At 33.2% G+C, this 26,461-nt stretch overlaps 1 protein-coding gene, 1 long non-coding RNA gene and 3 other non-coding genes across 7 annotated transcripts in view; 3 read left to right on the top strand and 2 right to left on the bottom strand.

Moving 5' to 3' along the window:
• LOC125048990 (contactin-associated protein-like 2) overlaps positions 1–26,461 on the top strand; it is a 42,847-nt gene that overhangs the window by 3,386 nt on the left and 13,000 nt on the right. For 2 of the 3 annotated variants that reach the window (XM_047647983.1, XM_047647982.1), the window contains exons 2-19: positions 402–533; positions 1,721–1,937; positions 2,856–2,992; positions 5,420–5,571; positions 5,989–6,052; positions 6,730–7,014; positions 8,551–8,657; positions 10,066–10,677; positions 11,398–11,578; positions 11,955–12,072; positions 13,752–13,900; positions 14,242–14,444; positions 14,768–14,979; positions 17,572–17,786; positions 18,430–18,603; positions 23,184–23,409; positions 24,281–24,540; positions 25,004–25,432. In XM_047647983.1, the coding sequence (XP_047503939.1) occupies positions 425–533; positions 1,721–1,937; positions 2,856–2,992; positions 5,420–5,571; positions 5,989–6,052; positions 6,730–7,014; positions 8,551–8,657; positions 10,066–10,677; positions 11,398–11,578; positions 11,955–12,072; positions 13,752–13,900; positions 14,242–14,444; positions 14,768–14,979; positions 17,572–17,786; positions 18,430–18,603; positions 23,184–23,409; positions 24,281–24,540; positions 25,004–25,432 (3,850 nt within the window). In that variant the 5' untranslated portion in view covers positions 402–424. The remainder of the gene's footprint in view (positions 1–401; positions 534–1,720; positions 1,938–2,855; positions 2,993–5,419; positions 5,572–5,988; positions 6,053–6,729; positions 7,015–8,550; positions 8,658–10,065; positions 10,678–11,397; positions 11,579–11,954; positions 12,073–13,751; positions 13,901–14,241; positions 14,445–14,767; positions 14,980–17,571; positions 17,787–18,429; positions 18,604–23,183; positions 23,410–24,280; positions 24,541–25,003; positions 25,433–26,461) is intronic. The other variant, XM_047647984.1, reaches the window with a different exon arrangement.
• On the top strand, positions 4,357–4,518 carry LOC125049255. The gene has a single exon (XR_007116977.1). It is a non-coding gene; the product is annotated as a U1 spliceosomal RNA (small nuclear RNA).
• LOC125049256 lies at positions 19,140–19,301 on the bottom strand. Its single transcript, XR_007116978.1, has one exon. It is a non-coding gene; the product is annotated as a U1 spliceosomal RNA (small nuclear RNA).
• LOC125049257 lies at positions 20,927–21,088 on the top strand. The gene has a single exon (XR_007116979.1). It is a non-coding gene; the product is annotated as a U1 spliceosomal RNA (small nuclear RNA).
• On the bottom strand, positions 22,347–22,690 carry LOC125048996. Its single transcript, XR_007116922.1, has 2 exons — positions 22,559–22,690; positions 22,347–22,483 (listed from the first exon to the last, which is right to left on the bottom strand). It is a non-coding gene; the product is annotated as an uncharacterized LOC125048996 (long non-coding RNA).

Raw genomic sequence — 26,461 nt, 5'->3', positions numbered from 1 at the left:
AAAAATAGAAAATTAAAACAAATTTAAATAGTTTGGTCTCTGTGACAGTGTGCCTTTAATGCTGCTTTAATAGCTCACACTAACTCCCCTGGGTTTCGAGTCCAAATAAGTAACTTAGCCTCCGAAATAAGAATCTTCCAGCACTGGGAGTCTTGTGCTGGCTTTCAGCTGCAGCAGCTCCATTCTGTCTATCCAGCGGTACCAAGGCCAACCTACTGGTCTCCGACCACTAGGGCAGCTCAGCTAAGTTTCCTTCGTATTGCAATACTTAAAATATACACGTAAATATACTTTATAGTTTTCTACAATCGGTTTAAAAAGAAAACGATTTTTATAGATCGCATACTAATTTGCGTCATTTATAAGTGAGTGGATAATTTTTGATTTCTCTCTAATTACAGATAAATGATATACATAGAGAAACATGGGCTTACGGCAGAGACGAGGCTTATACACCCTACTTACGTTAATGTTATATGGGATAGCTGATATTAATACAAGTCTACCTGTCGATATAGCATCTGAAGAAAAAGGTGAATTTAATTATATTACAATATAAAAAAATCTAGCGCTACAACCTTTTAAGGTTTGGGCCTCAGACTGTATCTGTTTTGTGATCATTTGTTTTTATAAGAGGCAAGTACTTTTGTGCCTAACACCCCGTCAAGTTTTTGTCTAATGCCGGTTTCCTCTCGATGTTTTTCTTTACCGAAAGACATCGCTAAATACGCACATAGAAAGTCCGTTCGAAGGGATTTGAACTACGGCCTCAGGGACGTGGCGCTGAAACCACTAGGCTGGGATCTACATTTACAATTTTAATTAACATTTATTTAATAATTAATGTTAAAGTTAATACTTAATTATAAATTTTAAGTTAATACCTCAATTTTTATGAAATGGATTTCGAATTGACTTTGTATTGAATAAATTCTCTAGTCAGTTCCAATATTTTAAATCAGAGTCTAGAACTTTATAATATACCTCATAGTCCCTTTAGAAAACAATTAGATCCGCCTCCGTGGGTCTTTCGGTCAAGGGCCTGTGTTCAATACGACGAAACACACACACAGAAAAACACAAAATAGTAATAATAATAATAATAAAAAAATAACAAAAGAATATGGAAAAAAGGAATAAGGTACATTTTCAGTGTGTAATGTGTGTGTAACTGGCCCTGGCTCAGCATTATGCTGTGGAGTAGACGTTCATTCTGAGACAACAACAGTTACTTTGCACTTCAGACGCAAAAAAAGAAAAATAATGATAGTAGATAAAATAATAATAGTAAAAAAAACCGTTTAAGTAAGTGTTGGAAGGTTTGTGTGTACTACTTGTATATTATACTCGTAGTAAATAAAAAATCAGAATAATTGTTACTAAAACAACTATGTATTAAGAAATAGATAAATAAATATTTTTGGGCGGATTAAAAACTAGATTTCATAGGATTATAACGGCGACGAAAATTTGATTTAAATTAAGTTCCTTGAAAATATTTGATTTGGAAGGGACAAATCAAAAAGTAAAAATGCTTCACAAATAATTAATAAAAAAATCAGATCTTCCGTTCACGTCGAATTGTGTTAAAAACAGTTAAAAGTTCAATTTGTTTATTTTAATAGATTAATTTTTAATTAATTTTTTAGAATTACTTTTATAAAATACAGTAAATAACAACAAATCATTATTTATTTAGATTAATTATTTTCAAATATAGTTGTTCAACCAACAACGCAAGGTCAAACATCAACATCGCCTATCCCAACAACGACAATTACCACCACCTACGCAACAGCCATTCCGCCAGTGCCGCCCAGTAATAGAGATCGGTACCTGACCTTCGCGGAGTCCGGTCATCATCAGACCTTTATGTTCGCCAAGGATAACACATATATACAGTTGGATGGTGATATTATACAAAGATTTCAGTTAAGGTAATAAATATATTTTGTATTTTGAAACGTTACGAAATTTATATTAATGACTTGAATATAATATCTAGGCTAATTGAAACGAAACTATGGCAACCATTAGGAAGGTCGTTTCATGATTACTTTAAATTTAATGGTGTTTTCATTTAAAAATAAACACAAAATACAACCTGATACTGAAGTATTTTCGAATGAATTCGACTTAGGGTTCTTCGAGAAAAGAGCGTATCAATTCTTAAAAGGCCGGCAACGCATTCGCGAGCCCTCTAGAATTGAGTGTCCATGGTCACTTATGGTATCATTTAATATCAGGTGAGTCTCCTGCCAGTTTGCCCCTGTTCTATAAAAAAAAACATGGATCTCAACTTTAAGTTGCAATCACCGTCTCTGTCTCTCTGTCAACTGATTTTCAGTGGGCCCATACAGTATACTGTCTTTTACCGTCAGCTACACCCATTTTACAACAATTGATTGATTATAAAACAACATATAAAAAAAATTAATAACATCAAATTACAAAGAAAAACAATTTTAAAGTTATATATCAGTTAATATCCTATGCTTTGTCTTTGAATACAAAAAGTGATTTCATGCTTAGTAATATGTAGAGAATAATTATTATTTATAAGTAAAACACTGGCTATCTAGCCCAAATCTATCTTAACTGAATTTTTTGATATTTTGAAATAATATTTTTAATTATTAAAAAGTCTATATTTTTTATTGTTTATTTCAAATACTTCCTAGTCATTTTAATGAAAATATTGTATAAAGACTCGTTGCGAAAAAAAGGGCTTAGGCGAGTGGTTTTCGAGAAAAGAAAAACTGGATTCTAATTTTCCTATCACTGCATGTACCTTCAAAGTTGCATTCTTAACCACTAAGCTTCGGCATTATTATTTATGAATTATCAATTTGCAGATTATGTAGAGAAATATCATTTAAGTTTCGTACTAGACTTCCGCATGGTCTTTTGGTGTATCATAATGTTAAGAACCCAGTCTTCAAAATGCAGCCATATGCTTTGTATGTCATAGTGGAGAAGGGAGAACTAAAAGGTAAATGAATAATGAATATTCCAATAATTTATAAATTATTTTTTAATTTATAATAAAGCTTGTGTCACATAAATATAATATAATAGTGGTCCCGACAGACGTTGTCCTGCATGATATTTCAAGCGATTACGATATTAAACAAAGTATGAAAGTACTGACTGCAGCGCCATCTGCCGGGCTGGTTTGTGAATCTAAACCATCCAGGGCATCACGCTTACAAAAAAGGGTGTGTGTACTTATGTACGCGTAAGAAGTTATACTTCTTTGGCATTATTAAAAATAGTTTTTGATTCCATGCAAATAATTAATTACAATTAAATAATCAAAGACTGGAAAAGGAGTCATTACAGTCAATAAAGTTCAGTTTACATTTGAAAAATTAAAAAAACAAATATTTATTATTATTCTCTTACATTAAGTGTAACATAAATTCTATTATTATTCGAATGTTGTTTTTTTTTAAATTATGTCCAACACCGTAGCATCTTCTGTGAGCAACTTCATTCTGTTCATTTTGTGTCACAGTGGGCGCGCATCGTAAAATTTCACTCTCATCAATTTTCCATAACGCGCCTAAAGAAGTATAACTTCAAAAAATGAAAATCTTGAACAACGAATTAAAAATTGTATCTTCGTTCAAGTCACTACGGAGCATTATAAATGTCACCGTAAAATTGTAACCACCGTTAGATTGTAATCTATCTCGCTATTCCAACACTAACTTATCGTTATCATTCAAACTGCACTTCTTTGGTCAATCACAGATTAACTTTATTAATCAGATAATTTTTTTCCAATGATTTCATGTAAATTATTCTAAAGCTGTGAGTTACTTTCAACACGACATCAATTTACATTCATCAGAACAATCAATTTACATTCGACAACAAACAAATATGGTGGCGCGGGGCATATTCCGTTCAACCAATCAGCGCGCGAGGTGCGATCCGTTTCACAATTTGACGGTTAGACTTCGATAGAGTACAATCTACCGAATAATACGTTAAATTGTAAGCAGTACGGTGAGGTTCACAATCTTTCGACAGTTCACAATCTTGCGAGATAGATTACAATCTAACGGTGTTTACAATTTTACGGTGACATAAATATACTAAGGTGAATATTCTAATATAAGATTTAAAGCTAAACATGAACGGTAGCCAAATAGCTGTCTTACATTTTAATTTTTTTAATCTATCCACTTGGCACGTTACGCGCTCATGTGGTAGTAACGCGACCCTAAATTTGTTTTAGTTTTTTCAATTCCTCAATAGATGTCGCTATGACTTTTAGTAAAATTTATAACACGCGCTTACTAAATGCTTGGGGCTTACCATATGTATTCTCAGTGATTTTCGGAAATCATACTTACCTGGCGTAGGGGACACCGTGATCAATAAGGCGGTTCCCCCAGAGCGAGACTCATCCATTGCACTGCGGATGGGTTGACCTCTGCGATTATCCCTAATGTGGATAACTCGGACGCGTAATTTTTGGTAGTGGGGACTGCGTACGCGCCGTCCCCCTCTTAAAAGACTAATAGTACGATATGTGACTTGGAAGCTGTCCCAAACGCTGTATGCGTTTCTTTCTTTTTTTAAAAGAATCATTCAAATCGGTCCAGCCGTTAAAGATGAATTTAGTGATGTACAGCATGATGAAGTTTGATACATAATAATACAAAATGTTCAGTAAACTTTAATGATCAACAATAAATTCCAATCAACGTATTAATATTTTAGTATGTTAGGTAAAATCAAAATAATATCGATGCAATTTGAAACTAGTTACTACCGTCATATTAGTAAAAATTCTATAATTTGTCAAACAGTTATCATGAATGTATGACGAATTCTTATTCGCATTATTTTTTCGATACAATATAATGTATATGTATAAAATATATTATACGTACTACGGACCAATTATGAGTCTAAGTGCTAAAAATGAGTCCACCAACCTATATATATATGTATATAGTAGTAGTAGTATATAAATACAATACATTTAAACTATAAACCGTTAAATTAATATGACGTAATGATACCTTGCTTTCTTATTGGTTGTAATAACCAAATGTCGACGCAGGGAATATGAAGTTCAATAAGTTCGATTGAACCGTCCGTCAAACTTTGATAAAATTCAGAAACGAAAAAAGTCATTATTTTGACAGTTTGATTCATATCTTTATATGTATATATAATTCTTCTGTGAGTGTGTATGTCACTGAACTTCTCTCAAACGACTGGACCGATTTTGATGAAATTTTTTGTGTGTGTTCAAGGGGATCTGGGAATAGTTTAGATTCACAAATCAGCCTGCCAGATGGCGCTGCAGTCGGTACTTTCATACTTTGCTTTACTAATCGCTTGAAATATCATGCAGGACAACGTCTGTCGGGTCCACTAGTAATGTATATATTTTCAGTGGTTCATGTGTTCGGAAAGCACCTCACTTCAGTGACAGTGGGCAGAGCTCTGAATAGGGACCAATGGCATAGTGTAGTTGTTACTATAGACGTGCACGGAGCAAGGCTTATAGCAAAAGTCGATCATATGAAGGAAGAGGTGTACTTGAAGGTAAATTGTTTAATTAGCTTGTACACAAAAACTTGGCGATTAAATTAGTGTCAGCAAGTTTCTTGCCAGGTCCTCTCGCCCGCTTTATTTGGAAACTGGTAGTTATTTATTAATAAGGTATTTTAAATCCTTCTTTTAATATTTACGTTCATAAGTGTACACACCAATATGATTAAATAGATTTTTATTAGAGTTTCATTTGTATTTTGTTACCATTAAAATTAAAGGCTTTTAATTTTAAAGTTTAAATTAACAGCCGTACTTAAGTGTCTTCTATTAAATTACATATCTGTAGTCGTAGTCCGTAAAAAAATTTGCGCCGGGATTCGAACGTGTGATCTCTGGGTTCGTAGATCGGTCTGCAATGTATTACTTGCTTAAATAATTGAAATAAAACAATTAAAATAATATTTACAGGGACTCAGTTTCGACACGAACTATGGCATTACGGACAATCTTACGTCAGTGATTCTCATTGGAGGTAAAAATAGATATAATTCTTGCTTTTTCCTCAATACAGTCACGAGTTTATGCTTATTATTGATATTTTTGATTTTTATCTGTAGTAATAAAAGATAATTATTTCTTTATTTTTTCTTTTCATTTACAATAATGACATAAAGACAGTCATTGTAATGCATTTTATGTATGTAATATGATAATTGATTATATGTAAAATCTTTACATACATTATTATATTTCCGTATAAACATTTATATTTGACAATTTACCGTCATGTTAGCAATTGTTCACTAAGCACCGCTAGCACGTTTTAATGTGCTTGCAGCGCCATCTAGTTTGTTACATTTCTTGAGATATAAAGTAGTTTATATGAGACCCTCGATTGACCCCGACACTAAATGGCTACAAAGAAACAAATACATACGCTTTAAAATTATTATTATTTTCTAACTTTTTAAATTACTCTGCTGTAATAAGTTCCATTATTTTTTTTTAATTTAAGATGGATAAATAGTATACATAATAACAAAATTTAAAAAAAACGTTTGTGCTTTATTAGTCACATTAACGCTTCACCGAGCCGTACTATCACCACCACTTCGCCACCAGTCCCCTGATGCTAAAAACCATAAAATTTCAACAATTTCCATAGAAAAATTCAGCATACCACCTTAAAAGTACCCACATAATTTTCAGGTCTAAGCTCCGAAGAGAAACTCCACGGAGTAAAGTACATAATAGAATCGTTCGTCGGTTGCATCAGCGATATGGTATTGAGTTCTGGAAAAGCTGCATCCGATCTCCTCCCAATTGTACCGTTAATTGCCACAAAACATGAAAACGTTAAGGAAGGCTGTATTAACAAGTGTAAAACATTGCAAAATTTGTGCTTCGAAGGTTCTAGATGTATCAATGAATATAACGGATACAGGTGTGATTGCTTTGGGACGTTATATGAAGAGCAACTGTGCGATGTTTATAGTAAGTACATATTAGATTATTATCTAGTTAATATGCATTCTTTATTAGAGATTTTTTTTGCTTGAAATAGTATGAAAAAGTGTTATTGAGAGTAATCTGTATAAAACATGGCTTAAAAGACTATATAGAGTAAAACAGCTTGTAAATAATCATTAATGTGTCAATCATTAAAATATTGACTTATACGTAAGTCACGTGACTCAAAACGGTCACAGATTAGTGAAATCGACGATGGCGTTAACGCCGTTGTATTCGTAATCGAACTAAAATTGATTCTAGGCACTATAATAATAATAATAAAACTTTATTCATGACAGAAATATACGCACTACAGAGTCCCTGTTGTGGGTCTACTTATATTCCATCTTGTTCTATCGTAAAACACTTTCCTATCTCAAAAACGATTTTTTGGGAGCCCATAGCTATAGTTTACGCTCTTTCGAAAACTAAATGGTCGAAATCCCATCTCATAACTCTTTCTTTCTTGGCGAATTCTTTAAGGTCTCTGCAGTGAGGCTATGGAATTCACGTCCCTATTCGCTTAGCTTCTTTATCTTCCTTCAAATCTCTACTGTACAAACATTACCTATCCACATCATATCCCTAACTTTCGTAACTGATGTGAAACTGATCTAAAATTATCATGATTCATATGCACTTTATCTTTTTCATGTGTATTTTATTGTGAGTTTTAGTATTGTCCTGATCGCTGTTTACATAAGTTTTAATTGCTTTGTTTTGTTCCATTAATTTTGTCTAAATAACTATATGTCTTATGTATAGGCACTTCTTGCTTACATTATCTATTTTTTTTTCTCACAGTGGTTGCCTGGTAGAGATTGCTTGAAAGCGATAAGGCCGCCATTTGCCCTGATTGTCATAAAATTATGTCAATTGTTTTTCGGCAATGAAGTGTTAATAAGTAAAATAATAGGTTAGAACTTATTTAACCTATAGAATCTTAATCAATTCCAAGACTAAAAATATTAAGATAATAATAATAGTCATTTTTATTTTATGTTTGTAACAAACAATATAGTGTATTGGCGCAGATATAACTGGACTTTCACTGTAATCATAACCGCAAATTAAACTAATGATATTTAAATATCGATAAGCCGGTAGATAAAGGTTGCGCAAAGTATTCACGACAATATATCGAGTTACGTGCGCTACCAGGTATATGACACACAAGATAATAAAGGAAAATCTGAGTAATTATCATTTAAGAATAATAATAAAATATTTTACAAAGCGTTTGGTCATTTAAAAATGATTTTGATTTCATTTTGTTAAGATTTCTGTATATGAATAGTGTTCCATGCGCTTACATATTATTTTCTGGCAATTAAATTTTGAAAGAAAAGAGAAATAATATTGGAAAATAGAAGCGAAGATGAGAGACAAATGGAAGAATTCGGAGGAATCCTATAATATACTATTTACAATATACATAAACTTACAGGCTTTACCAAGTTAAATATGAAATTGAATTTATATAAAACAGATATTAATTAATGACGCAATGTATTGCAGCGGCGACAATATTGACATTACGTGGCTCCAGTTACGTGTCCTATCGGGTTTATGATTGGAAAGACCGCGTTCACTCCACCAACACGAGAATCAGTCTGCATTTTAAGGTATTATTAAATTATGTAATTGCATTTTCCTTGCTAATAGTCTGTTTTTAGAAGTGATATCCTTCTGTATTCCGTAATCGATGACGACGATGGCGTTCTAACTGCTTTCCTCCGCGCAATCACCCTTGAGTGGCGCTGGGAACCCCGTTACGCCCATGGGCTTGCGGGGGGTTGCGGGGTACGCGTCCCGCTCAACGGCGGGACGGTCGTTAGGGTGGACCTGGCGCGGCCCTGAACTTCGTTTGCGCTGCGGAGCGTCTTCGCTCACGCAGCGCCTCTCGTGTCATGTCCGTGGGGCTGGTGGCGCCCCCCCGTGGCGGTAACGGGCGCGCGCGGGCGCGGTCGTACCACACCGGGTGAGACCCTCGGTTACCCGAGGGAAGCCCAGCGAGGCAGACCAGCGGACGAATCCTCTGCGCGCTCCGAGACGCCGACGGGAGGGGTCGACGATGGCGTTGTAAATGGTTTTTGCCTGTCTAACCCTAAGATTGTTTTTGAACGAAAAATAATATAGGTGTAATTTCAGAATGATAAAAAACACGTAAAAATATTTTTTTGTTTACGTGTTTACAAGACAGGTACGTCACTGTTGCGACGCCATCTTGCTTATTAATGTTTAATTTGTATTTTTAAAAACAATACTCAACAAAATTATTAAGTCATAAATTTAATTTAAATTAATAATTTCATTTTCCTTGCTAATAGTCTGTTTGTTAGAAGTGATATCCTTTCTTATAAGGGTTAGGATGTTCAGGGATTTTAGTATAATATCGAAATTCAGAGATTTTTTAAGCTTTAGTGTGTCTAACAAAACTTCCTCTAACTGTTGCACTTTTTTAACAAAAATAATTATTTTAATTAGTAATTTATAATTTATGTCAATGCAACGCTATAAAATTATATTTTCTATTACTGTTAGAATAATCTTGGTAAACAAACTATTCGAGTACCGCAACTGACAAGTTGCAATTATTATGATTAGTTTTGCGTCCTCCTTCAAGCCACAGTGGCACGCACCTGTGATCTGTGACTTGCAGTAATTATTCTTAGGTTATTAGTTTTAATGACACATTAAAAATACTTGAACTAATATTTCCCATTTTATAAGGGGTAAACGAGCCTTCGGGACGTATATAAAGGCAGTTAAAACAGCCCATGGTCACACATGTTAAATAATTGGAGGTTGTATCTACTAGGGAAGACCTACATTATTAGAGGATTGTTTCTAAAAATCTTTTTTAATTGAGTAGTATCAACACATTATGTTAATCTTAAATGTCATACCCTATTTATTGCGAAGATTGGAATTCCTTTACATAATGGACATTTGGCTCGTAAACTAAAGATTTAGTACTTAACTTTATTAGTCTTAAATGTCAATTTCAATATCGCGGCCATTACCTTTCAGACCCGTTTCGATGATTCCGCCCTGTTTTACGCAAGCGGTCAAATCGACGATAAACATCATTACATTGCACTATCAATACATCAGGAAAAGGTCGCGATACAAATCGATCTAGGCGATGGTCCTGTTGAAGATTATTTAGGTGAAAAAGTCAATAACAATAAATGGCATAATATAACCATTGTTGTACAAGAAAAAATTGTGTTTGCTTATCTAGACGATATTATTGCAACATATGAAATTCCGGGCGACGCTAAATTCGTTTGTATCGATCCAGAAATCTACATATGCGGCGGACCTGATTTGTATAAAATGAAAGGTTTAAAATCCTTTAACAACTTCGCTGGGAATCTAAAATACGTATATTATAATGATGTGTCGATATTATATGAATTGAAACAGAATAATCCGAAGGTGCATTATATTGGGGTGTTAGATCCTCTCTTTGAGGAGATGGATGTTGAAGTGATACCTATAACGTATCCATTTGCAACGTCTCACATATGGTGGCCTATTAATACGACGTACAGCGTGAATTTAATATTTGACTTCAAGACCAGTAAGAACATGGCTGTTTTGGCGTATAGTCAGATTAATGGACAGGGATATTTTGAGGTAAATTTAGATACCATTAAAAATATTATTCATTCTTTAAAACATAGAGATTTCTTACAACTATAGAACTTACCCATTGACCGACTCGTAAATATTAATTCAGATAGTAGAACAATTCGAATCCCCGGTAAAATAAAATTTTGGTCAGTAGACGCAAAAACCTGAACACCTTAACGGAGAATGTATATAGAATGAATATAATAGAAACTGTGTTGCTAAATGCTCCATAAAAAAAACACTACTCCGAGCGAGTAAATTGCGCACATAGAAAATTCCTATTATGATTCGAACTCACGATTCTAGAGTTGAGGGTCGCATGCTCAAGGCACTTGACCACAAATCGCTATATATTAAAGATAAATGTTTTATTGTAACTAAAATCAGGATAGTAAAAATAAATCAGTGGCGCTACAACCTTTTTCGGTCTGGGCCTCAGATTTCTGTATCTGTTTCATGATCATTTGTCAATCAAGGCAAGAAGGTGATCAGACTCCTGTGCCTGACACACATCATCAACTTTTTGGGTCTCAGACAAGCCGGTAACTCCAGTGGTGCACAGCCGGGGATCGAACCTACTACTTCAGCGATGAGAGTTGCACTGAAGTCACTACATAGGCCATCACTGCTCACAATAATACCTGTACCTTAAAATGTTTTTTAAAACTAATAAATCAGATGAAAATCACACAATCTTTTGTTTTATATGAAATAATTTAAAAGGTCAGAATGGTGAAAGAAGAAATACGATTCGAATTGGTACCAGATCTAGGTAAAAATGTGACCGTTTTGAAATCAGTGAAATTCAATGTCAGCAACGATTGGCACAATGTTGAACTGGATTATAGGAAAGGAAGAATCAAGCTAACTGTCGACCATCACAATAAACACGCGCAAATGTTTGGTAAGGAATTTATTTGATATTTAAGTTAAGTATTTTTTTTTTAATTTTCTGCTTGCTCATATCAATTAGTGCAAATGCCTTCTCTACTCTAATTATTAATTTATTCTTATTAATTAACATTACATTTGGTTCCAATATAAAGCTGTTCTTAAAAAAATGTATTATATCCAAATAATTATTTCCAAAACACAAATATACAGTATTCAAAAATGTTAATTGTTAATTTTAGACAAATTATGAAATTTATGCCCGATTAGTAAAACAAGTGTTTAAGAGCACTTAGAGTGGGTAAATTAATGCATTAACAACTTTGAGTATGACTTAAATGTATTATAATTTTATAATTAATGTTTGATAATTTAGTTTTATTTCACAGGCTTAGATTTTCAGCTACAAGATAAAGTGGTTATAGGTAGTGGATTAAAATCAGCTAATCTTGGACTTATTGGATGTATGAGGAATATTAAAATCAATGGACTCCTTATTGAACCGAGGTGCGTAAATACAACTGACGTTTATAATTTGATAATATTTCGTGCATTTATTTAATAAATTGCATGATATCTCCATATTTAATATAGTAGAGTTAGGCAAATATAAGGTGTCTATAAAATTCATGTTACGAATTTGTAAAAATTCAAAATTCAAAAATCATTTAATCATAATATAGGTAACACATTGTACACTTACAACTCGTCAGTAAAGAAATACATATTAATGCTTCTAATTTTACATTTAGCGCCAGTTCTCGAATCAAGGGCGTAGAACGGACGACAAGAATTGGCAATAAACTCTCCGCCACACTTTTTAATCGCCATGTTTTTTTTGTAATCTTTCACAGCACAACTTCTGCTATGGCCCTCTGGTGAAACAAACAAATTTTTAAAGAATTTTTATAAATTGTTAGGAATCTATCTAATATATATATATATAAACAGTTATTACATAAAACCCAGAATTTACATTCAAAGGCATACATAAAGTACCAATATGGAATTAAAGTTAAACATTTTCCATTCACAAAATTATGTTAGCGATAACGTTATTCCCGATACAATCTGGCACATTGACGTAGATAATTATAATTCAATATCGCTATAATTGCTGTGTGATCAAACAGAAATTTGATTAATCACCTAAATAAGTATCCCCCGAACTCGATAACGTGAATTTAAACGCAAATTTGTGTTAACACGTCGAATTTTAAGCCTCTTTTGGGAATACTAATATCAATCGTAATTTGAAACGTGTTTCGAAATTATCTGGTCTATTTGTATATATATTTTGTTTGACTGATTATTTCTCTGTAATTTTTAAAATCTAGATTTTTGTATTACTTCTGTTGCAATAGACAAGATTTTTGTCTGTACTTCTGTTGCAATAGACAAGATTTTTGTCTGTACTTCTGTTGCAATAGACAAGATTTTTGTCTGTACTTCTTTTGTAATAGACAAGTTTTTATAGGTTTTTGTTAAAAAACCCACATATTTATGTGTTTTTAGGAGGTTTTTACAAACATATAAAGATGTCTATAGTGTCTGAGACTGCGTTCAGTAGGCCCAACGTCTTTGTTAACTGTCGATAACTAACGATAATCTGTGCAACAGACTGGTTCTGGTCCTTGGTATACCTCTATATCCCTTATGTTATACCTCTTCCCTTACACGGAAAATACTTTAGTATAGACTATATCATGCTTGTACCTTATTTTGCTGGCACTCCCATATAATGGTGAACCACACGGTGCCTGCAAGAGTGTATAATTTTTATTTTAAATTTGTCATTGGTGGACTATCCGTTTGCATACATTCTTCAGATATATTCTGTGTTCGGGGTGTATCAACTGGCGCAATGCAGCTTTTGCCACGTTCGTTTTCTACTCTATTTAATACCAGGATGCCCCATACGCCGGACAGTCCAGCAGCGTGTTCGCTATATATGTTTTTGTTCAGTATTGTAATCACAGTAGCGTATTGGCCAGGCCCGAGGTTTAAATCTGTGTAGGTACTGCGAAGAAGGGCCATAACCTTCATATGCAAAGAAAGACCATTTGTGTTCAGCCAGGGATCGAGACTACGACCTCAGGGATGAGACTCGCACGCTGAAGCCACTAGGCCAACGCTGCAACACTGAGTATTTATCTTCGGTAATCCCTTTATTTTTGATTTCTTAGGTTCGTAATAAATACAGAGCGCGTAGTAGGCGAAGTAGCAATAGATGACTGTCAATACGTAGACCCTTGTACCAGACCCAACACGTGCGAACACGGTGGCATTTGCTCTATACGGGAAGATAGAGTTATTTGCAATTGTGATAATACGGGTAAGTTTGTACGAACAATGAAACAAAAATTTAGGATAAGTCAGGTCATAAATCAACATTCCTTCATCTTAAAGAGAAAGAAAAAATAATGTAAATATAACATCGAGTTTTTTAAAGAAAGAAAAAGTGTAAGTTCCGCTAATAGAATATCTGTTTTAATATGATTTTTGGCAGAGATCGCAATACACAATGTCATCGAAATTGCTTTAAAATTGCCGCTAATTTTTTAATTAAAACAACAGGTACAGGTCCTTACTAGTCACACAAGACACCACCAATATTTCGAATTTCACAATCTACTGGTTTTCAGATTAGACTCAAAAATATTCAAAACATTTCAGGTTATATAGGTGAAAACTGCCATTTTGCCACATTCAGAAAGACCTGTGAAGAGTTGGCTCTACTTGGATATACAAGGAATGATGTGTACCTAATAGATATTGATGGTAACGGGAAATTTCCTCCGGCTCACGTCAAATGCGAGTTTCAAATAGAAGCTGATTCATCTACTACTGTCGTAGAACATAATCTACCAAGTCAGGTGGTAAGTAAAAAGCTTTCTGTTAGCTAGTAAATTTGAATATAGAATTTTTTTAATCAACGTACAGTTAGGATCCTGCCAGTGATTGGGTTTTAAGAAAAAGAAAAATACGTCCAGGATACCACTGAACTTTAATAAGCAATTACGATGTGAATCCCATAAATAGTAGAAGATGTGTGAATTTCTAGTAAATATTAGAAAATAAACCAACAACTCGTCTATGACGGAGGCTGATACCGAATGGCTTTAGTTTTTTATAATCATCTCTCGATGGGAAATGCTTCTCGTATAGGATTCTACCTTTTCACGATATTTCCATATTTCAGGATGTACGGTCAGCATCCGGACAAGATTTCAGTTTCATAATTAAATACCGAGAATTCACAGCTGAAATGTTGCAAGAATTAATATCCCATTCGCTATTCTGCCGACAGTACATAAAGTATGATTGTCTGAAGGCACCCTTGGAGTTACATAGTGCAACTTGGTTCATTTCCTCATCGACTGATACCGTTGATTATATAGGCAACGTCAAAAGGTAAAATTAAATATTATTATTTAAATTTTAATTAAAGCTAAGTTAATCGAATTCATTTATAAGAATTATATATACAATATAATAATATATATAATACTAAACCTAATAAATAATTTATAGTATATTATACCTACTCAATACTTGGCGATTAAAAAGAGTGGCGGGAAGTTTCTTGGCAGTTCTTCTTACCCGCTCTACGCCCTTGACTTGCGAACTGGTATTAAATTTAAATTTACAATTCATTTAACTTCTTTCTGACGATTCATAAGTGTACTTGTTTACCTATATTAATAAAGATATTTTGAGTTTGAGTTTGAGTTTAAACAAAGAGCGTAATAGATTTAAAAACTATATGTTTGGTTAATTAATACAGATATATATTATACAATTCACTTAAACTTCTCACAGGACCTCTAAAGCATACTGACATATAAACAAAAATACTTCTAATTGTTTCGTTTTAATTATCACTAGTATAACTCCATAAAGCCGTGTTTTGCAGAGATTCAGTCAAACACCCTATTATTATCTTTATCACAGCTTTAACTGTTTTTCTTTTTATTTGAAATGGTTTACGTTTTTATAATGCTCTTTACCAAGAATTAATTTCAACTGTTGTTTAATGTTTTTCAAGTAATTCATTTTTTGTAAAGGTTTTCACTCCAAACTTTACCATTCGGAAAGGTCATACAAAAAGTATCGGACCGTTATCCGTTTAATCACTTACCGTTCTCATTATGTCGGCTAAAACGAGGGTTTAGTAAAAGGACGTTTTGAGCTATCATCTAAATGGAGTATTTGAATACTTTAGAAATATATTTTCAGACAATTTTTAGAGGGTTTCGGGTTCAAAGGTACTGGAGACTAGTGAGATTTTCATTAAAGTAATGCGTTACAAATCGTCATTTTGTATTTTTTACACGCTTTATATTAGCTTCACCTGTATGTATGTATGTATGTATGTAACCGACTCCTTCGGACTCGATTTTGACCCACTTTTAACGGACAGATTTAATTCAAACTTTGCGCACCTGACAATGCAATAATCCGAAAAAAAAATTTAACTAAAAAATAAAAAATTAATATAGTTTAAAAAAATCGAGCAACCCACGCTTTTTCACAATAATACCAGTATTTTTTGTTCATTACCATTTTCAGCCTAAATTAGGATTTATTTTTCACTTTTTAGTTTGATGTGCTTTAAAAGCGTGTTTTTTAGTTTTTTTTAACTATATTTATTTTACATTTATTTTGTTTTACAAGTAACAAAAGATGTAACATAACGACTCATTCTTATTTCAATCATTCGTGTAAAAGGAAAATAAATAAAATTTATTACGTAAGAAACGAATAGAAGCAAAAACTATTCATTTAATATTTAATGCTACGAACAACTAATCTACCTACACATCTTACTGTAGATATTTGATATATACATCTAAATGATAATAATTAAAATAATAATAAAAACTGTATTTTGCTTGACAATTGACTGTGTCGTGGGTTTGTTTTACCGTCGTTGAGTAGAATTTTGTTTTGAGTTTTATTAAACATTTCAAATTCCTTATTAAGAAGGTGACCTCATATGATATTTCATTGCTATTTTTAAACAAATTTTATACAAATCACTGCATTTTATTTGAATTATTTTTATCTCGTCATGCTTTTAAACACTCAACACGTCTCAATAAATATACAATTTTTGTGCTAAAACAATAAATTAAGAAGTTTATCGCCACGACATACGTCTTGTTTCTACTTTTTCTTTATATTGAAGATAATAAAAAAAAATCAACTCATTCTCCGATACCAACTAATCTCACTTTTATTCTCCTTGATAAATTTTCTTGACCTTGGTTCGGCTTTTATACCACCCACTCAGTAGCCAAACCAATTTTCTTTGCATTAATGAATCCTATTTCATTACTGAGTTTCGTACCACGTAATTATTTTGAAACATCAAAGCTACGGATATTAAGACAAAACAACAAAGTTTCCTTACATGATGTCATTACAGTGAGAGCAGTGATGGCTTAGTGGCTTAAGTGAGTGCACATCATCCCTGAGGTCGTGTGTTCGCATCACGACTGTTCAATTTAATTAATAACTGATGAAAATATTTCACAATAATCTTTCTACTTATCGTAATTTTGTTTCATCCTTTTAATGAGGTTTAAGTTTTTAAATTTATGTTTTTAGATTTTTTACTGTTAGCCTGTGCTTTTTTCCTTGCTAGTATGTAGTTTATATTCTTATTTAATTTCAAACTTAAACTCTTTAACTATAACTTTATTCACATAGGTAACCATGTACACTTATGAACGTTAATATAAAAGATGTTAAATTGTTTCTAATAATAATAATAATAATTGTTGTTTGATTTAATTTTGTTTACATTTACTACCAGTTCGCAAGTCAAGGGCGTACAGCGGGCAAGAAGAACTGACAAATTATTGATGTGCGTGTGTGTAAAATTTGTAACTTCATCATTTCTTGTATTTTTTAAGCTTTAAGCTCCGGACTCCATATAAGTTAGTGCTGGTTTTTTTTAGGTAAATATAAATAAAATTAATATAATTACAATATTTCTAGAGGATACTGTCCATGCGGTGTTAACGCAACGTGTGTTAATCCAACGCAGTCGTGTAACTGTGACGCGAATGGGGACAAATGGCATTCTGATGAAGGGACCTTAGTAGACCCGAAAAGCCTGGGAATCACGGAAATGTTCTTCTTGCAGCAGAAAGACCTGACCGAGGAAGCGCAGGGTAGAATCACGTTGGGACCCTTGGAGTGCGTGGAAACAAGTCAGTAAATCTATACTTATAATATGTGAATACTCTTGAAGTTTTATGTCGTAATGACATTTTTTTCAGGTTGTGATTCATTTTTATTTCCCGTCTCCGCGCAGCAAATCTTCCGAACTTCAATACCTATTCCGATCTCGATATCAATATTGTGACTTTTGCAGTTTAAATAATAATCTGCGCTACGTGTTATAAAAAACTACATTTTAAGTATAGTATAAAAAAAAAATTAAAAATCAATACTCGAATTTCTATAAAATTATTATAAATATATCCTACTTCTTGACCATCATATTTCCTTACTTGCAGTATGCCTGGAGCTTCTAAATTCATTACTTAGCGAAACAATAATCCTCTATAAAAATGTAACAACTGGTATGAAAATAATTCACAAATGATCTTATGTATCCATTGGGCGTCACTAGAAAAATATAATACAGTCACAACCGTTTACTATAACATCGTTTAGAACAACATAAAGGTTATATTGACCAAAATCAAAGGTCCCGGCTGAATTCTATTGTATTAGGTTCTTAATAACAACGTCATCGGTTGTTACGACTATCGGTTTTTACGACCAAATATGAGTAGTCGTTTCGATGTCGTTATAACAGATTTTGACTATATATTTAACGTATTTCAGATACTCAACGCTACGTTGTAACATTCACGACCTCGCAATCCTACATCGAAGTTCCGGGATGGAGGAAGGGGGATATCGCATTTAGTTTCAGAACTACTGGGACCAGCGCCATATTATTATTCCAACCACCTATTAGACCTAATTATCCTTCATTTATGGTTGCCCTAACTAGTGGTAAGTTCTTCAAATAACTTAAACAGTTCTCAAGAAATTGAATGTTTTTTCATTATCACTCTCGTGCAAATATATAATAAGGTGACAAAATATTATATTAATGAGTACCTAAGTACGTTAGATATAAGGTTCAATTTATATTAAGAGATTGTTAACAATTAATTCGTATTTCTGATTAGTATAACACAACATTTTTTTTTTATGGCTCTGGCACGGTTTGTGCATTAGCCAGCCTGTGTGTACCTGTGTGGTACCGGTCAGAAGATAGATTATTATTTGTACGATATTGTGATTTATAAATTATAATTATAACGGCGCGTACGCACTACCACAAAAAGCATAATCGCGGAGGTCAAAGAATCCGTTGTAATTTTATTTATTTCAAAGGAATTTATTATTTAACTAATTATTACAGATTTTTCAATTTTGTATCTACTAATAAATTACTATTATAAAAATTTATTAATAATTTTATTAATTTCAGTTCAGACTTCAGAGATGTTCTATCTTCTAAGACATATATCGTTCTTTAAAGAGGGGGACGGCGCGTACGCAGTCCCCACTACCAAAAATTACGCGTCCGAGTTATCCACATTAGGGATAATCGCAGAGGTCAACCCATCCGCAGTGCAATGGATAAGTCTCGCTCTGGGGGAACCGCCTTATTGATCACGGTGTCCCCTACGCCAGGTAAGTATGATTTCCGAAAATCACTGAGAAAACATATAGTAAGCCACAAGCATTTAGTAAGCGCGTGTTATAAATTTTACCAACAGTCATAGCGACATCTATTGAGGAATTACAAAACTAAAACAAATTTAGGGTCGCGTTACTAGCACATGAGCGCGTAACGTGCCAAGTGAATAGTCAATAGATTAAAAAAATTAAAATGTAAGACAGCTATTTGGCTACGGTTCAATGTTTAGCTTTAAATGTTATATTAGAATATTCTTCTTTTAGTATATTATACTCCGTAGTGACTTGTATCTTGAACGAAGATACAATTTTTATTTCGTTTTTCAAGACAATTTTTTTTAGTACATAATAGTAAAAAAAAATAACCTTTTCTTAATTGGCCTTTTGAATTTCGTGGTGAAGCTGCGGCAACGCCATCGATCGGTTAGCGGCGGCAACTAGAGGACGTTTTTCTCATAGCAGTGAACATAGGTATGTTTCGCATAAAAGTCACTGCACCTTTTTGTTGATTGTTCATTTTAACACAATTAAAAAAGTATTCAATCAATATTGTAATGTGTGTCGATTTCAGAATATTTACGCAGGCTTTTTCCGCGGAAAATCTGTGTCGAAAGGTAAGTAAAAACACGAACCATGAAATATTAAAAAAAAAAAAGTCTTGAACAACGAATTAAAAAATTGTATCTTCGTTCAAGATATGTCACTTCGGAGTATTATAAATATACTAAGGAGAATATTCTAATATAAGATTTAAAGCTAAACATGAACCGTAGCCAAATAAGTGTCTTACATTTTAATTTTTTTAATCTATTGACTATTCACTTGGCATGTTACGCGCTTAAGCCGAGTCCAGACGAGTGTAACGTGTAATGTAAGATTACGTGTAATTTAGCATCAACAGTGTGGACGGCACACGAACTCAAAGCTAATTGTGAACGCGAAAATATTTCAAAAGCTGTTTCCACTCAGTTGCTACGAACATGCCGAATAGGAAGGTCGTGATAGCTGGTGCGGCTTTTATTTTCATGTATTTACTAACTGAAGACCTATGGCTCTTCTTTACTTTTCCTTTTTCTCTTCGATGTGAAGCAAGCAAACTAATAATTTTGTTTTTGCATTCTTCTACATCTCTTTCCAATGAATGAGCAATATCACTCCAAGCATCGTGTTTCAGATTTTTTTTATAGTATTGCGGGTTTTTTGGATCCCAAATAACAGGTTTTTCTTGATACAAACTAATAAGTTCAAGCGATTGTTCGTCACTCAACATCATGAACGTACATACGACACAACCGTCACGAACGCCGTCCAAACGAGTACTGCGAGCGTCTTTGTGTTCGCGCGAAAAACCGACAGCCGATGGATCAACACCGAGCGCCGCGCGAGCGTTACATGTAATGCTCGTAGTGCCGTCCACACGTAGAATTCGTGTTACATTACACGGTGGATTACATTACACGTTACACTCGTCTGGACCCGGCTTTATGTGGTAGTGACGCGACCCTAAATTTGTTTTAGTTTTTTAATTCCTCAATAGATGTCGCTATGACTGTTGGTAAAATTTATAACACGCGCTTACTAAATGATTGTGGCTTACTATATGTATTCTCAGTGATTTTCGGAAATCATACTTACCTGGCGTAGAGGACACCGTGATCAATAAGGCGGTTCCCCCAGAGCGAGACTTATCCATTGCACTGCGGATGGGTTGACCTCTGCGATTATCCCTAATGTGGATAACTCGGACGCGTAATTTTTGATAGTGGGGACTGCGTACGCGCCGTCCCCCTCTTTAAATTTAAAGACTTAAAGTTCGATATGTGTCTTAGAACATCTCTGAAGTCTGAACTGAAATGAATAAAATTATTAATTAATTTTTATAATAGTAATTAGTAGATACAATTTCGAAAAAACCTTAATAAATAGTTAAATTTCTTAAAAAGATAATGGATTCTTTGACCTCCGCGATTATGCTTTTTGACTTTTGTGATAGTGGAGAGTGGGGCTGCGTTCGCGCCGTCCCCCTCTTTATTCCTCTATATTATTGTGTTAAGAACATCTCTCTCTTATACTGAAATGGAAATTAATTATGAATTTATTACAATAATAGTAGATACAAAAATGAAAAATCTGTAATAATTAGTTAAATTCCTTTTAAATAATTAAAATTACAACGGATTCTTTGACCTCCGCGATTATGCTTTTTGTGGTAGTGGGGACTGCGTACGCGCCGTTATAATTATACGGCCTTACTAATAAAGATTTATGCACATCGTATAAGCCTGTTATAAGAAAAATGTTACTAATAATGTCTGAATTGACAAGGTTGATGTATACTGCTGTTATAACAAGTGTCTGGTTTGTATGAAGACTTGTACAATGCTTATACAACGCAGAGGCCTAGTTTAACGGGTTTATAAGACAAAAATTGCGTAATTTCATCTGATTTCGCGTTTGACAGCATTTTTTGACTGTTTAGTTCAAGGAAAGATTTAAGTTAGTGTATATTTGTGTTTGTTGAAAATAGATTTTATAGATCAAATAGAAGATTTAGATAATATTGATATGCAGCTAATACATACGATTGAAGATTTGCCGCCTCCAAGGAAAGTCAAAGAACATACCAAACTCGGTGCAATCCGTTATTACTTTCGCATGGCGATTTCAAAACAAAACACCGCTTTTGAAAGAAGTATGTTATGAAGATCTGTGACATAGTGCGAGCTGATGTCGAAAAGAGTAATAGAGGTGGAGGGTTTTCGATTTAGGTGTCTTCTTCATGGCTTCTCAGTGTCATTAGAAAATGCCAAATTATATATAGTAGCACTGGCAATCCTCCACAATATTGCTATTGATATCAAAGAAGACCTGGATGTTACGTTTGATGACACTGAGAATGCTCCAGAAGAACCAAGGCCAACCTAGACGCCCCCAAGCAATCTGGCTAGACAAGCTGCTAGAGCTGCTTTTATTGAAACATATTTTTAAGGCTGTTTTATTTACATAGGTGTGGATAGTTAAGGACTTGAAATAAATAAAAAGTTATATTTCATTTAAAACGGGGGTTTTATTTTTTTTATAAGTATATAATTATTTATTTAATTGCTGCTGTAACAATTTGAGCCTTAGAAGATGCTTCTGTCTAGCCCTTTCGTGAGCTTCGGCGAGTCGCTTCTGTTTGAGCCTAAAAAATTATTTAAGTATGATCGTTGAGGGATTTTGAATGAAATAGTCCTTTCTCTATCACATTGATACTAACCTCTTCTAACTTTTGTACTGCAGAACGCGGCTTTTTATGTAAAATTCTAGTCCTCTTTGTCTGAGGTTTTGGAGTTTCTATTAGCTGCAAATAATAAAATGTTATTAGTATATTGAGTAAATGTGTATATAATTGCTTTGGTTGATAAAATAAATACAACTTACTTTAGAATTATGAGTCGTATCAAAATTATTAAATCAAACGTCAATCAAACACGGCGGGTTGCCAGGGTAACAATAAATAAGGGTCGTTTTGTTATTCAACCAATACACATCGATTATTGGTCAAAGAGGAGTTTATGCCCTGTACAAGCTCTATTCACTGAATTACTATCACCTTGTCATAACGCATGTATAGTGATTTTTTATTAGTAAGACCGATAGTTTATAAATCACAAAATCGCACAAATAATAATCTATCTTCTGACCTGTACCACACAGGTAATATTCAGTGTAGTTCTTGCGTAAACCAAAGACAATATTTTTATAACATTGGCTGTTGATATTATACATTTTAAAACATCTTTTTTTTTGTCAAAATATATAATTACTCTAATAAAGTACCACCGAGTGTACAGAAAAGCGTAACCTATATATTATTATATTTTAAGTCCCGTTTGTTTTAGAACATGAATTAACCTTTAATTTCACTCTAAATACTGGAACAACGAGAAAATTAGTGATAAATTCAAAACGAAAATTAAATGGAGGCGAATGGCACAAAATCTGGATCGACTATAACTTCTATCACGTGAGATTTATGCTTAATACAGAGTATCAAATGCTCAACTTATTACTGGAAGAGGAGTTTGGGCCATTTGAAGGGTCTATGTTTATTGGGGGTGCTACTGCGTGAGTATAGTTTATAATACACATGTTTACATAAGACACTAATTTCAAAAACTACTTTGCATTAGTAATAATATATATATATTAAAATAATTACAGATTATGCTTAACTTTGACGCTTCAAATAAAATAAATCAGTCAACAGCGTTTAAACTAAAATATGTCTTATTTCATCACAACGTAAACACAATTTGACAGAAAGAGACGAACCAATTCGACTTAGGGTCCTTGAAGAACAGACCGTACCAGTTCTTAAAAGGCCGGCAGCGCGCTTGCGAGCCTTCTGGCAGTGCGAGTGTCCATGGGCGTCGGTATAACTAAATATCAGATGACCCTCCTGCCCGTCTGCCTCCTGTAACATAAAAAAAAAGAAAAAGGAAACGAAAACGAAAATGAAAACCTACTTTAGTTAAAACATAATTGCTCTATTTTGTTCTTCTGTTTATTAAGATGTTTGAAGGGATAAGTTACGCTTCAAGACTAGTGTTTTCCATTTTTTGATTATTAAGGGGGAATATCGAAAATCTACTCGACGTTATTCATTATATTTTTTTTAAATTTACTTACTATATTTCGTTCACTATTTACGAGTGAATTCTTCCTAAAACCTATTATTTAAGTTTTTTAAGCGTACAATCTATTGTTAACATTTAAATTATGTATGTTACATAGGGGGACATAAGAATTTTAGAAACGCTAAGGTGGGGCACACAAAAGTCGACAAATTATTAGTAAAACATAAGTTTTTGAATCCTTTGTAACAATGTTTTTTGGATTCTTACAAATATGTGAATCCCTTCGTTTTGAACTTGTACTCAAATAAATATTTTATTAAGCAAATGTAATTAACGATTAATCAATGAGTTCATCGTAGAGAAATTTTCAGTGATCATCTTAAAAAGTCCGCAGTTAATCAAGGACTAATAGGCTGCTTTAGAGGCTTGGTCGTAAATGGCGAAATCCTAGACATCTATAGTTACATGTCCGTCCATTTGTCTGAAATTATAAAGGATTGCAAGCCATCATGTGTGCCAAATCCTTGTCAAAATAAAGCCATTTGTAAAGAACTTTGGTCCACTTATGAGTGTATCTGTAAAAACCGCTGGGCACATTTGGGAGCTCACTGTGAAGAAAGTAAGTGAGACTGAGACAAAATATATGCTAATAATAACGACGTAGAAAATTACTAACATATAACCATACATTTCAATAGCATTTAATTATTTCGATCCAAGTTTTCCAATTTATTTTACAAAATTTGCTGCTATTTAGAGTACTCGTACGAGTAGATGTACACTAGCTAACTAACCGTTAACTAAGATAAAGAGTTAAGACTTAGCTCAAAGTAACCGTTTTGTAAGTGTAAGGTCGGCAACGCACTTGCGAGCCTTTTGGCAATGTGAGTGTTGGCCCGTTGGCCCCTTGTTCTATAAAAAGAAGTACCTTAGTAGATACCTACTATGTTTGTTGTTCTATTTCCTAAACGCTTGTTTGCGTCTCTTATTTATTTTTTATGAATGTTCTAGAGACATTAATTTAACTATTAAAAACTTTGTAACTTGTGTCTTATTATATAAAAATATTAACATTTTGCTAGATATTAACGAAAAGGCGTTAACATTTCAAACAAAAGAAGCATATCTAAAGAAAAACTATTTAGTAGACAACGAGACAGAAGCCGAAAAGATAAGGCTGAAGAAAATGATGGTTGAAAACGTCCTAATGAACCTTAGAACGTACGACGACAACGCATTAGTACTGTATGCTAATGATAATCTTAATAATTTCATACATTTATTCATACACAATGGCACAGAAATAATATATTTATTCAATCACGAAGACGAAATTATTCAAATGAATGTCACCCACGAGAAAATTAATAAAGGGGAAAGTGTACAGATTGCTATTATAAGAACTGATAATAGCACTACGCTACATGTTAATGATAAGAATACAACAATTGATAAAGTTGCCAAGCTTTTGTCGAATTATACGAACAAGCCGTGGAAGATTCCGGATTTAGGTAAGTCGGTTACTTTGAATAATAGAAACTAATTTGCTTCTTGATTTTATAAGAGTTATAGAATCTTAATTTCTACAATTAATAAAATACACAAACACGAGATTCACATTACATTCTTTATTGGTTTTCACAGACTATTTACAGTATGATATATCAACACAAAAAAGAAAACATAGAATCAACAACAATGAATCAAATATAGAAGTAAATTAATTTAAAAAATAACATACATATCTGTAATATATTTAGACATAAAACTTGTAATCGACGCTGGCAGGCTATCAAATAGTTGCGTTCCTGAAACTGTTGCCATAATTCGTGCGTTTTTCGGTAATGCAATGTTCTAAGCTGCCTTACCTAGTGACCCGACTGCTGAAGTTTTTTCTTTTTGGTATAGTTAGAAGGTGCATGGATGTGTAGAACTTTTTGCTGGAGAACACAGACATGGCATCTAGACAAATTTTAGTTTTCTAGTAGAATTTTTCAAGTTTCATTAAGTATTCTTGCTGTTTTTGTGTTCTAGGATTAATGTAGCATAATGCTTTATAATTTTATTTTGTACAGTCTATTAGGAAGCCTAGCTTTGTTTAATAAGATAGAGATAAATACTGTTTTGAGGTAGTACGGTGATATTGCGCCGAAAAGATCACATTAAAATGTTTTCTCCATACATTATATTGCGAGATAAAAGTAGACAGAAAATGAGAAAAAATTAACATTTCACAAAATACTTTCTTCTTTCAAATCAACGGTATTGGTTCGTATTGAAAACATGATTTATTCTGTTAGATTGTAAAACGTTGCATAATTACTGCTACATTATGTTATCGTTGCTCTAAATTAAAATAGATTAACTTTAGTATTCATTTGAGAATTAATGAGCGTGATTCGACATTACGAAGAAGTAAATCACGATTTCTTAAAATATTATCGTGTTTCCGTTTTCCGTTCTAAATACATATTGTTTATCTAATTTATAATTTAATTGCAATAGATATAACCTTTCACCAACTTAAATTAATTATCAGG

Source organism: Pieris napi, chromosome 4, assembly GCF_905475465.1.
Source record: "Pieris napi chromosome 4, ilPieNapi1.2, whole genome shotgun sequence".
Lineage (NCBI taxonomy): Eukaryota > Metazoa > Arthropoda > Insecta > Lepidoptera > Pieridae > Pieris > Pieris napi.
This window is presented reverse-complemented; position numbering and strand designations above follow the sequence as displayed.